The following is a 12578-nucleotide window of genomic DNA, read 5'->3' as shown; positions in this document are numbered from 1 at the left end:
AAACGGGTCTGAAAGGTTCTGGCCTTTAACAGAACGGAGCCAGGTAGACTGTCTCTGTACAACGCGTCGTAATACCGTCCCCAGTCAATGAGGAACAATTCATTTGCAATTTAAAACTCCACACACCGCGACAATACTTGAAGCCCCTGATAACGTAGCGCCTCCTGCAGATCGCTCCGACGTGAAACAAAGAGCCCGCTGTTGCACCTGCTGACGTGGAAGGAGAAGAGTAAACCGTCGATGCCGCAACCGGCCCAACAAGTTTGTTCTCTCCTCTCCGGGGCACACTTGCTGTCAAACTTGGGCTCAGCCCCCCCCCCCCCCTCCTCTCTTCCACCTTGTCGGGTTGCGGTCTGAGTGTAGACACGATGAGTTGTGATTGAGACCCTCTTCTTCACACAGCTCTGAGCACACTCGCTTTGACACAACACAAAGGTGATTTTGCCTGCTAGCCTTCTCACCTCTCGTTGTCACGGCCGGTTTGTGTTAAGTGGCCAATGCTGGCGCCGGGATTGACTTACAGCGAGCGACTGCGAGACCGGAGTGTTGAAACAGGATGGACTGGTTGTTGGTGTTAGAGGCCAAGTCGCTTCACTGTGATGTATCAAGACCCCAGAAGAGAGAGAGAGACACACACACACACACACACACACACACACACACACACACACACACACACACACACACACACACACAGACACAGACAGTGCAGTCACTGGTTGTACTTCTCTGTGAGCGCTCCTGTTCTAGTTTAGTGATCAGCAAATAAAAGACTGTTGACATAACACGAATGATGTGGCCCACAAACGTTCTCTGAAGATGTCCTCTGTTGGGCTACAGAACATCAAACCAGGACTTCTGCTTCTACTTGAGCTCTACCGGCATGAAACCAATGCTCGTATGAATCTCAATGAAAATGTATTCTCCGGTGATCCGTACCTGCGTGTGAACAGTGGCATACAGACCGATACTGTGCCTCGTTCTGAAGTCGAGTCTAAAAAAACAGCAACCGGCTGAATTACATATTATTAGAATCACTGTAATTTTTGATGGAATCACAGAAACTGGAGATGACAGAAGTGACAGAGAAGAGTCAATTGACGGAAAAAGGAATGGCAGCTATTTTGCCGATTTCATTTTATGGTTAATTGTCCATAATTTCGCAGTCATTTTAATCCTTTTTCAAGCGGAAAGGACAACAATTCTCTGCTGCCAGCTTTCTCAATTGTGAGGATTTTCTCTGATTTATGTTATTGTAAGCTGAATTTCAGTGGGTTTTTTGGATTATTTGTCGGACGGAACAAGACATTTGAAGACATCACCTTGAACTCTGGAAAATGGATAATTTTTTTTCGCACTGTTTTCTTACATTTTAGGTTCCAAGTGAAATCATTGTGTAACTATACAAAATGCGTCGCATGTATCCCTGCTGTGTGAATCTACTTCCTCCCTCCTTAAACATCTGATCCATTGTCTTTGCTGGCTTGACACCAACTTGAAAACCGCCACCGACGTGCACGTGCACGTGCACGTGCGTGATCCCAGCTCTTAACAACATGCTGTTACTAATGGTCAAACACTCTAAAGGGGACCTTGTAATTGATCAAATATTGGGCATTTTAATCAATAATGAAAATAACCACCAGTTGCAAAAAACTCGCTATTTCAAAGTTTGTATTCTCAAGCACCATTAAGCAAAAGGAGATTTTTAGTTCAAGAATACAAATAAGAGTCAATTCTTTTCCAGCTGCAATGGTTTGGTTACAAAGAAGAGACATCAGTCTGACATCTGCTTCTTAAAATGTACAGTTTTGACAATTGAGTGGCTCTGGCTCTGACCATAGCCGGAGACATTAATTAATAAAACAAATAATATCTAGTGCCTCTTAGGGATGAAACGTATGCAAAGATCTTGTCTGGATATGTACCAAATTATTATTATTATTTTTGATCCCTCTGGGGATTTACCAAGACCTCTCACTGTGTTGGGGTTTATCAGTCATGTTTTACTTTACTTAATCCATACCCTCCATGCTTTATAGGGATAAGTCAAATAACAAATTACTGTCTCACATTTACACACAGGGAATTCCTGTCTTGAAGGGATAAAGAAGTAAAAATGTACTTTCTCACATTTACATGCACTTAAATCCTAATTTGGATTACATCTAGGTCATTGTGTGATAAAGAACTGCTGGCAACGGTACAGATAGTGTCAGTAAAATGGCACTTGTTAGCCATATAACATATACCTATGTCAGTATGTTTCATGAATTGTATTTTTTGCAGTTCAATAGAAATAGATTAGCAGCTCCTCAGTCGGTGTTGTGGTGATCTCTCCATGTCGCTGTGCTGTTTGCAGTGGCTATGTTTCAGAACATGATGTTTGACTTGCCCGGTCCTGATGCCCTGACGCCGTTGTTGCACTCCCACTATAAAATTTTTAACAGTTGAAAGAGGTCCAAAACAGCCTTTTGCTATTATTAATACGTCGACACATCGCGTGGTGTCAGACATCCGGCACTTTCAAATATTTACCCCCTTTGCACAAAACATTTCAAGATTCATAATGACCACTTGAACTCTCTGCTCTTCCCCGCTGCCGAACGGCGCAACGCGGCCAGCGAGCTCTTGTTTGTGTAACGTCGCATTAACCTGTTCAGCCATTCAACCGGCCCTCTAAAGCAGAGCGAGTCCGATGCTGGGAAGACTCGGCAGCAACCTCCTGCAGATGGGAACCTTTTTAATTTTTAAAGCGTTTTCATCCGCATGGCCGACCCTCCGCACGTTACGTCACGAACCCTGAGTGCTAATCCCAGATGCCTCCCACCCCTCTATTTGGTATGAAAGATCTGCCAGCCGGAGTGTATCTCCATATTCATCTCTGCAGTGTCTTGTTGAAGTGATGTTTTGATCGGTGCCTAGTGAACCAAGGGCTGTGTAGTTTTAGCTGAACTCCACTCATGGGACAAAGCACAAGGTGGGAGAAAAGCAGAATAATTGGACTTTAAATCTTATTTTGGTTTTCATTACAAACTTAGGAACACTTACAGTATCATGGACTGCACTGGAAGCCCTTTAATATATAGTGTATGTGAGGACATTTGCTCTTTTTTTCATTTACAATCTGCCGTTGTGTAAAGCAAACCAGCAGATGGACCATTTTTGGGTCTTTGAGTCTGGTGCTATTCTATATATCTCTGTTTGTCAGCAAATCCCATGAAAAGACCAAATGCAACAATAAAGTGATCCCACGAACACGTATTGTGTTTAAATCAAAGCCTGATGTATCTTCTTGCTCCGTGCCGTAGAGCTCCATTGTTGTCGACAAACACGCCAGAGCACTACGTGTGTATTAATCTGCTGCTGAAAATAGTACCCGACAAATGCCCTATTTTCTCTTGGTTAAGTGAGGTTTGCTGAAAACTACAGTGCTCAGCAGTCTAGTGTCAGATTCTTAGCTGTAACGTAAAGCTTGCATTGGAAGCGTTGGAGAAACCGGCAAGAAAGAGCTAGATTAAAAAAAATCATCCAACTGAAAAACCCAACGCAGTGTTGCCAAATATTAAGCAATGAAAGTAAAAGTCTAAGTCTTCCACGGACTGTGTAGAAGAAGTGTACTTAGTCACCAAGACGTCACCAGTTGGTTTGTTGTCAACAATTTTGAAGCCTGAAGTTTGGAATTTTGGCTGTGGCCATCTTGGTTTCTAGCTGTCGCCATCTTGGTTTCGGGGTTTCAGGCCCCCGCTGTCTTTGTTTTTTGACGTTGCCATTTTGGAATTTGTCCGTCGCCATCTTGGTTTTGGTCTGTTGGCATCTTTGTTAATTTGTAACTTATTTTCTTTTTTTTTGTGTTAGAGCATTTCATTTATTAATTGCTGTCGGGATGTAAAGAGAATTTCAACAAATATAACAAAAAGTTTCTAAGTACATGATCTACCCTTGGCTTTAACTACTGTATTGCTAAGTTGTTCACATTTTCAGAGGGTGATAATTTTTTAAACTTATCAAAATAAAAACAAAACACTTCTGCTGCTGTAACAGCAATCAATCACCCATAGATCTTTGTGTATTTGTCTGTCAAACAAAAAGCAAAAGAAAGAAGCTTCTGAAGCGCCTACAGCTTTTTTTGCCAGATTAAGTTCTGCAGTTCCGCGTCACGTTTTCAACATGCGATTCAGAAGATTTTGCTAGAAAGCATGTCATGAGAGCTCCCCTCCGCCCCTCCCCGAACTAAAAAAAAAAAAAACTCTGAACCCTGCCATTTAATGTTTTCTGTACTCTCTGTGGTCCTCTTTGGATGGTTTTTGTTTGATAGTTTCCTTGGTGGATATGAAAGATTAATGCAGCAGAAACACCTGCAGCAGTTCCTCAATGACAGCTGTAAAAGTGCAGCGGAACAGCTGCGAGAAGACAGCCGACTGCCGTGCCCCCATAAAGCAAACTGTTAAACACGGTGTCACGGCTCGCCCCGGCAATCACAATTGACTTTCTTTTCATGAGGCTTCAGTACGGATGTAGCCTCTTTTTTTTTTTTTTGGCTGCGTGTGCACTTTCAACCTGTACCATATGCCTTACATATCAATCCATTCTGTGTGTGTGTGTGTGTGTGTGTGTGTGTGTGTGTGTGTGTGTGTGTGTGTGTGTGTATACAAGCCTTCTCACGTTCACGTCATCTGCACGAGGGAGAGACTTTCAGTTTTTTTTTTTTTTTTTTTTTTAATCACTGAACACATCAAAGCTGATGCAGACGAGCGGTAAGCAAATGCATAATTCATCTTATTAAGTAGCAGGAGATCACAGAACACTAAGTCAAAGTTAAATAAGCATAAAAGCATGTCATGTTTTGTCTCATCAGACCTCTCCGCACACAGTGTTACGCCGTGCCAGCGCAGGACAAAGGTCTGAGATACGTATCGCAACCAGGCCACATCTGTTGAGTCAGAATGTGTTTGCAGCAAAGTTCAAGTTCCACTCACACGGTCTGTGTACGATGTCGCTTGTGTGGGTTCTGCTCTGGTTTCCTCCCACAGACACATGGGGGGGGCGAGGTGGAAACTCTGAAGTGGTGACCGTGACAGGCTGATGAACTGTCACTGCTGCATGCTAGTCTCCAACCCATGCTGCAGTCCTCCAGTGCAAAGAAAGATGCACGACATTATGGGCATTATCTCGAGTCGAGGCCCTTGTTTCATCAGCGGCTATTAATGTTGTACGGATGGAGCCGGATGTTGCGCCGGTAAAGTGACTTAATTCAAAGAAATGAAAGACGCCCGATCGAGCATCAGGGCCAAAATCAAACAGGAAATCAGTCACGTGACCGTGTGTCTGCAGCGGTACGACAAGCACTTAATCCCTCACATGCATCACAACAGCTCGCTCTATGAGATACAAACTTTCTACATTAAAGGGTGAATAAATGTTTGCTTGCTCCCACCTTCAACCCAAGATGTGTTTATGAACAGCCGGTAAAACCTGACTAATTTGTAAAGTAGAACTTGAATAAATAGATTTTTGCTTTTCCACAGTTCCTCCGAGAAAACGATAGCAGAATCCCAGAATTAAAGGCCCGTGTGCATCTGTCAATGTTCTGCAGGTGAAAAACAGATTTGAAGCATCAAATGATGGAGCCGAGTTTTTATTATGACTTATCGGGCCCTCAAAAACACTGCAGAGTCGTTTCTGTTGTAAGCTGCATCACTGTGAGTCACTGACCCTTTTGAACCCAGTCGAATAGTTAACATGCTGAAGCTTGAAACAGTCTGCAGTAATACCTGTCAGTAATGCGTCAGACATACTCCAATACGGTCCCATCTGACTCCAGTAGATCCTTTGTCCTGGCTGACGCATCATGATGTCAAAAGGTGATGCTCTATTGTGATTTGACACATTTTCATGGACCTGATGGTAAAGCTCCGGTAGCCAAAAGGCCTCCATATATTTAACGTCGACGTTTACAGAAGAAAGAAAAGATATCTGCCGGCTGTGACTGCGTGTTCCTCGTCACATAACATGCGGTGTGCACTCCAGAAGTTAAAAAAGTTGAGTTTTTTTTTGTTGTTTGTTTTTTCCTCTGGGGGCGGCCGTCGCACCCTGAATAAAAAGGGGGCGCTTGGGAACACTTCACTTCAATGGATTTATGTTTGCAAAAAACGTGACATGTGAACTGTCCTCTATACTGTAGAAATACAGTGACCGTGGCTAAGTGGAGAGCAATCGGAGGGTCGGCGGTTCGATCCCCAGTTCCTGCTCTGCTAGTCATGTCAATGTGTCCTTGAGCAAGACACTGCTAAATGACTGTAATGTAATGTGTGCTGCTGTTTTAGGAGGTCAGAAAGCATCAGGAGATGGACTAATATATTATATGTCTTGGTCCTTTAATGGATAAAAACAATAATACGAAAAATATAGAATAACAGCAGGCCCGTCCTTTAAGGTATCACAAGGTCGGCTCATCTAAAATATGACTTCCATATATTTCTACTCCTGGAAACGCAGAAAGTTGCTGTTTTTAGTTGCGTAGGTTTTGAGGCATCTCTTATTGAGACTTCTGCCTCCACCTCAACACAATGGAGGGGATTGTTGAGCTCCAAAACGGCAAAACATTCAAAAAACTCCATAGCAACATACCTTTTTTTTCAGAAATCACGTCCTTGTTACTTTTTTATTTTTTAATACTTTCCTTTTTATTGCATTCTTTGATCATTTTTTTCAAACCACAGAAATGTCAATAATTTTTTGGTTGGGACCGTTTCTCCATTCGAAAAGTAGATTCTTTTTCTAATGGGGCAAAGCAATTAGAAGTTGTTATTCACACTATAAATAGTCCATGAATCGCTTAAGTCATTGTGAGCTGAGGTCATCAGTGTGTGTTGGGTTCTGCTCTGTGTTCCCAAAAATGGCACATGAATCCTGTTTTGAAGAAAAAATGATTTTAGTGGATTTAATGTGCACTTTAAGGCCGAGTATGAATAAAGTGACGCCCCGCTGTGAATTATTTGCCATCATCAAAAAAAAATGTAACCACACAGCGAAACCGACATTTTCCATTCAACGCGTCGCCCATTGAATCCTGCTCACACATTATAAGATCATTTCTTTCTTCTTTTCGCCTCCCTTTTTAATTCATCTTTTATTTTGTTAGCCATTTGAGCGTCGGGAAATGAAAGCATTTGCATTGAAAGGACAGGTGGGTGTGAGACACCAGCATGTCTGAATCGCAGCATTAAGAGCATGGTGGTGGTGGTGGTGGTGGTGGTGGGGGGGGTTTCAAAAGTAAGAACCATTCAGGCGGCAGGAGGAGCAGGGATTTCAGCAGATATTAAAAGATGATTGTGCGTGGGCTTCTTTTTTTTTTTTTTTTCCTCCCGTGCTCCGGAGAAAGAATGTAAACCCTGTATCAGTCAGACCGAGGATAATAAACAGCATAAAAACATCAGAACACAGCACAACAAACACAAACAAAAAAGAAGGATGGGGGGGAGCGCGGCGTATAAATAGTTCAAATATTTCAAGTGATTTCAGAATGCGATGGTGAAATACTGGATGTTTGTGTCCTCAGCCACGGCAAAGTCTTTGACTCTGTTGTTTTCACTGTAACTGTATTAAGGCCATACACACCAACAAATACATAAATATATCGTAATCAAAGTCATTATGTCGGTTAGCTGTCAATATGGGCTGCATCTTGATGTAGCAATTTCAATCCAGGTATTCCCCACCATTAAAAAAAAAACCCTACAGAGATGCATAAATTATCAAAATGTAAAATAGTTATATATATATACACACACACACACACACACACACACACACACACACACACACACACACACACTGACAGCTGCATTAACAATCACCGGTCATTTTTCAATGCTCGTCTGTGATGAGGTCTTTGTTGTTTTCGCCTCTCTTTGTCTCACACATCACTTTTTTTGATTTTTTTTTTTTTTGTTCTCAGTGCAAGAAAGAAATAAAAAAACGGTTCAGAGTTCAAAGTGGTTTCTTCTCCTCTTTGATACTTTTGTTACTTTAATTAAATTGGACACGTGAATGCATGTCAGAACACGGCGCGTATCACCTCCGTCTTTATTTTTTATTTTGCGGAATAACATTACCAGCTGCTTTGATAATCTGACTCAATAGTTGACATACAGGAAGTACTGTAGGCATGAATCGTGCACACGCACCACTGTGGAGAAAGCACGAACCCTCAGAAACACTGAGACGCACTGAGACACACGTGAGGCCTTTTACACAGTGGGGGTCTTACTAAGGCCTGGACCGTTTTCATTGGGACTATTTTTGACTGATATCGCAATTGTGATACGATTGGCGATAGCAGAGGTAACGATTGCATCACTTTCTACATCACTCTTCTCATTTTCCTTGAAAACTGTATTAAGATGGTGTCGTGTTTTTGTACGGATCTGTACCAAACAAAGATGTTCTCTTAAGTCTGTAGAATATGATGTGTAGGCCAGGACCCTGCCGCATGACAACATTCCATTTCAAATGGTAATTTGACACATAATATGACATTAACAAATGTTCAAAAAAATTGCTGTCGGCCATATTCAGGCGGCTTCCTCCGGATCTGGAAAGTGAAGCCAATGCGGTGGAACCTGCACTCTTTCTAATGGCCAGTAGGGGGCTATTATCATTTTTATTGGCTCTGTTGCCATATTGCGATTTTGATCAAATTCTTTCAATAATGGTGACTATCGTTCACAGGGACCGCCAATGAAAGTTCCATGTAGTAACTGTAAGTCAGACACGGCGTGTTTCAGGCCTCAGTCTGCTTCTCCACGCCACATGTTTAGGTCATGTGACGTGTTTATACCTGTCTGGAGTGTCTGCTCCAGAAGCTAGGACTCTAGAGCCTCTTCCTGGATGTGCCTGACCGCTTTTCTTGAAAAGTGGAAGTAACGGAGACCTCGAGACAAAAGTTGAAGCCATGCCTCGTTTTGGGCAGTTACAAGACCCGAGATGGTTTGAAGCGCATATAGCGAACATGAATTCAGTGTATGATTTGAATCAATGTTATAATCTTTAGGATGTTGTAGTTAAAGTTGAATCTATTACTGTTCCAGGGACTGCTGCAGAGACCCTTTTTTGACTTTTGTCCAGGCCTCTTCCTGTCCCTTCCTTAGAGAGGTCACTGGTGCTCCAGTCCTTGACAGATTATCATTTCTGCTGATGATTCCAGCTGGCTCTACCTCCAGATTAAAATGACTACAAGATTAATGTTGTTAACTGTTTGGAGCTGGATTCTTTCATTTGACATCGATTCATCCTCTTGCGATCCATAGTCACGTTTCCTCACTTCTGCGAGAGTCTCCGTCACCCGCGTTGACCGACCTCATGTCATCCTCGTGTTCACAGTCTTTTAACAACTCCTGTCTTTCCTCATCAGAACCATGTGGAACCAGGCGAACAGCAACGACCAGACGGGCCAAGTGGCAGCCAGGATGGAGACCACTTTGGGCAGCGCGAGCATCTCCGTCTCCCAGCAGCAGGCACCCAAGAAATTTGCGCCCGTGGTCGCACCCAAGCCCAAGTTCAACCCTTACAAACATGCGGGAGAGTCCACCTTCTCTGACAGCGCAGGTAACCACACAGGATCGCCAACGTCGTTCATTTCCCATGAAACCTTTAGACGCCATCGGAAACAAGAAACGCTTCCAGAGCATTGTTTCCTTCCCCTCGCTAGCGGGAGTTTGTCTTCAGCATGTCACGGCACCGTTCGTCCGACTTTGCTCACATCAAACACATCTCCTTTCGCCCTCTGCCATTTGTAGTGTCAGTCCGCATTCATGTTCCACTTCAGCTTAAATGATTCATATGAACTCTGCAGTTTCCCTCAGGAACAAGTGAACTTGAGTAGCAATGTCACCGTATTGATTGTGGGTAGTCGCGCGGTCTACAGCCGCAACTTTGAATGTCTAACCGTTTCACTTAAAAACAGCTCCTGAGCTACAAAACACTGTTATTGAAGAAGAGATTAATATGTTATTGCAGATCATTTATTCACCCTTTATTTGCCAGATAGCAGAGCTAATTAGTGTTGGTTTACATGGTTTGCAATGTGATTTTTATTTTTACGATCCTTAAAAGCTCATCGATAAAAAGACCTGACTTCGGCGAAACAGTGTTCTGCAATCTGGACCGTGAACAGACCTTCAGAACAGAGGAGGAGCAGTTAATACCGTAAAAATAAGAAGAGCTGAAACGTACTCAATGATGCGTGAGAGGATTTTATTGTCATAGTAACACCGATCATCCACCCTTACATTCAAGTAGAATTCTAGTTTATTGCAGCACGGTGTCCTTCAGTAACAGAACAGTGGATTGCGAACCCTTAGAGACCCATATAGACCCGTTTTAGTCTATTTTTATCTTCAGGGAGACATCCTTTATGCCTCATAACAGTGGAACACATCATCTGAAGATTAGTTTGAGATGCAGATCAGCAGTGTGCGACAAGTCGTTCTAGTTATGAATCAGAAATAAAAAAAATAAATTGTGAAAGTGTAGAAGGCGTGGAACCTTATGATGGAGGTATATGATGGCTATTCCCATGCTCTGTTATGTCTCATAAGTTCCCACAAATTCGGTGCTGAATTTCATTATTTTTGACCACTCGAGTATTCAGAAAAAATGGTAAAAAAATCCCACATGAAGACACCGAGACCTCGAGGAACACCGCGGAAAAGTCTCCGCTTGACATTTCAAACTTTTTGGAGATTTCTGCAACGGTGCTCCTGTTCTGAAACCAGAAGCCCTCATACTGTCACTGTACCGAGAAAAGCCATTGTTGCTCTGAATGCCCCGGGGCTTTAGTTTCAGGTGTCACGAGGCTGCGAGTGTCTTGGAGGTCACAACAGGTTGTTTTATACAGTGACGTCAAGTTTAAAAAAAAAAAAACATAGTCTCACTACTGCAACTGCAACTAGCATCATCAAACATGCATACTATAGGGCTCATTAGATCCACATGAGTCTCAGCTTTCCAGTCATACCCAATTTATGCAATTACAAGACCGATTAGGAAGCCCTGTATGCAGAAATATTCAAATCCACAATTTTAAGAATAGGCAAAGATAACACGTTTATACTGCATGCAAAAAAACCCAAAAAAACGCATGTTCTTTGCCCCAGACGGCATGGAATTATCATGCAAAGGGCATGTCTGTAAACGAGAACACTCATGGGTATCCATAGAACCCGGTTTCCTTCAGATATCTGGAGATGAGAGGTCAAGGGACCCCTTTGAATATTGCATAGGCACTTTTCCCTCGCCAAAATTTAGCCCGACTTGGCATTATTCAGCCGGCCAGAGCAGCCAGCATGACATTGAACCAGTGGAGTCATCAGGCCGACTAGTTTCCTTTGATAACAGTATCTTCTCCTTTACCTTTTAAGACTCAGTGTGCAGGTCCTTGCTGTCAGAGTACGGATCGACCACAGACTCTGATATCCCTACAGTACTTTGTCAGTGACCCGTAATCTCTCTCCTTTTAGCCTCCGTATCAGGTGGAGCCTTAAGGCCTTGCAATGATTGCACATTTTGTGATGGAGGCTCTTTCTTCATGCACACACACACACACACACACACACACACACACACACACACACACATATTTGCATCGTGACAGAGGCCTTGTTGCGTGCCTAATTTCCAATAAACATACAGTGTAAGAACGGTGGTTTGCAGTCACGCGTGAGTCCAGGAAGCCTTGCAAAATCAGCTTTTTTTTAAGGCCCTTTGGGAGCTGATGTTTTGAGTCTGTTTTGCATGAGACAGAAATGATTCCACGCAACTTGTGTCATAATTACCTTTGATAAGTAATATATGTTGAGAGTGAGAGAGGCTCCTAGTGGAAGATGTGATACCTAGTTTAGTTTAAAAAAAGACTGCTGGCGTTAGAACGTGAAGTAAGGAAAGAAGTGAAAGGTCATTTCATATTTAGATAACAATAAATATCACGATATAGCATGTTTTCTGCTAAGTAAAACGTCTATGTATACCGCTGTGTGGACGTTCGTTCAAAATGAATTTCAAGTGACAAAAATATGAATAAACGTGTTTTTTTTACATGTGATGTAAAAACAGAACCGAAATATTGAAATGATATTCACTCAAAATATATAAATTTAGACGGGGGGGTAATGGTTTATCACGATATCTTAATGTAGGATTTTAGAAAGATGATAAATTATCATATTGAAATGTTGCCCAGCTCTACATGCTCCTATTTTATTTGTTCAACCAAAGAAACACAATAATAGGACGAGTCATACAAATGACATTTAAATTCAAATTTTCAATTTTCCAATGACTGTTGATGTTACTCATCATTGAGTGCACAGTGCAGGTTTTCAGTGAGCCAGTTGTTATAAAGTCGGTGTACAACGTGACACTTCCAAGGTTCCATCCGTCGATGTGTTGTAATGTGAATATTATCTAACCCTTTAACCTCAAACCCCCCCGAGAGCCCCAGAACAGGGGAAACGGTTATGGAATTCAGCGAGCAGCGAGCACACTGTCGGCCTGAAAACACTGCAGTCTGTGGGGGT

The 12578-nt window shown here is 42.5% G+C and overlaps 1 protein-coding gene across 2 annotated transcripts in view; it reads left to right on the top strand.

Moving 5' to 3' along the window:
- Positions 1 to 12578, top strand: part of lpp (LIM domain containing preferred translocation partner in lipoma) — a 138796-nt gene that overhangs the window by 39198 nt on the left and 87020 nt on the right. For both annotated transcript variants that reach the window (XM_068707847.1, XM_068707848.1), the window contains one exon: positions 9416 to 9609. In XM_068707847.1, coding sequence (XP_068563948.1) covers positions 9420 to 9609 — 190 coding nt within the window. In that variant the 5' untranslated portion in view covers positions 9416 to 9419. The remainder of the gene's footprint in view (positions 1 to 9415; positions 9610 to 12578) is intronic.

Source organism: Cebidichthys violaceus, unplaced genomic scaffold (genome assembly GCF_023349555.1).
Source record: "Cebidichthys violaceus isolate CVI_PGR_0920_01 unplaced genomic scaffold, fCebVio1.0.p SCAF_13, whole genome shotgun sequence".
Taxonomy (NCBI): Eukaryota; Metazoa; Chordata; class Actinopteri; order Perciformes; family Stichaeidae; genus Cebidichthys; species Cebidichthys violaceus.
This window is presented reverse-complemented; position numbering and strand designations above follow the sequence as displayed.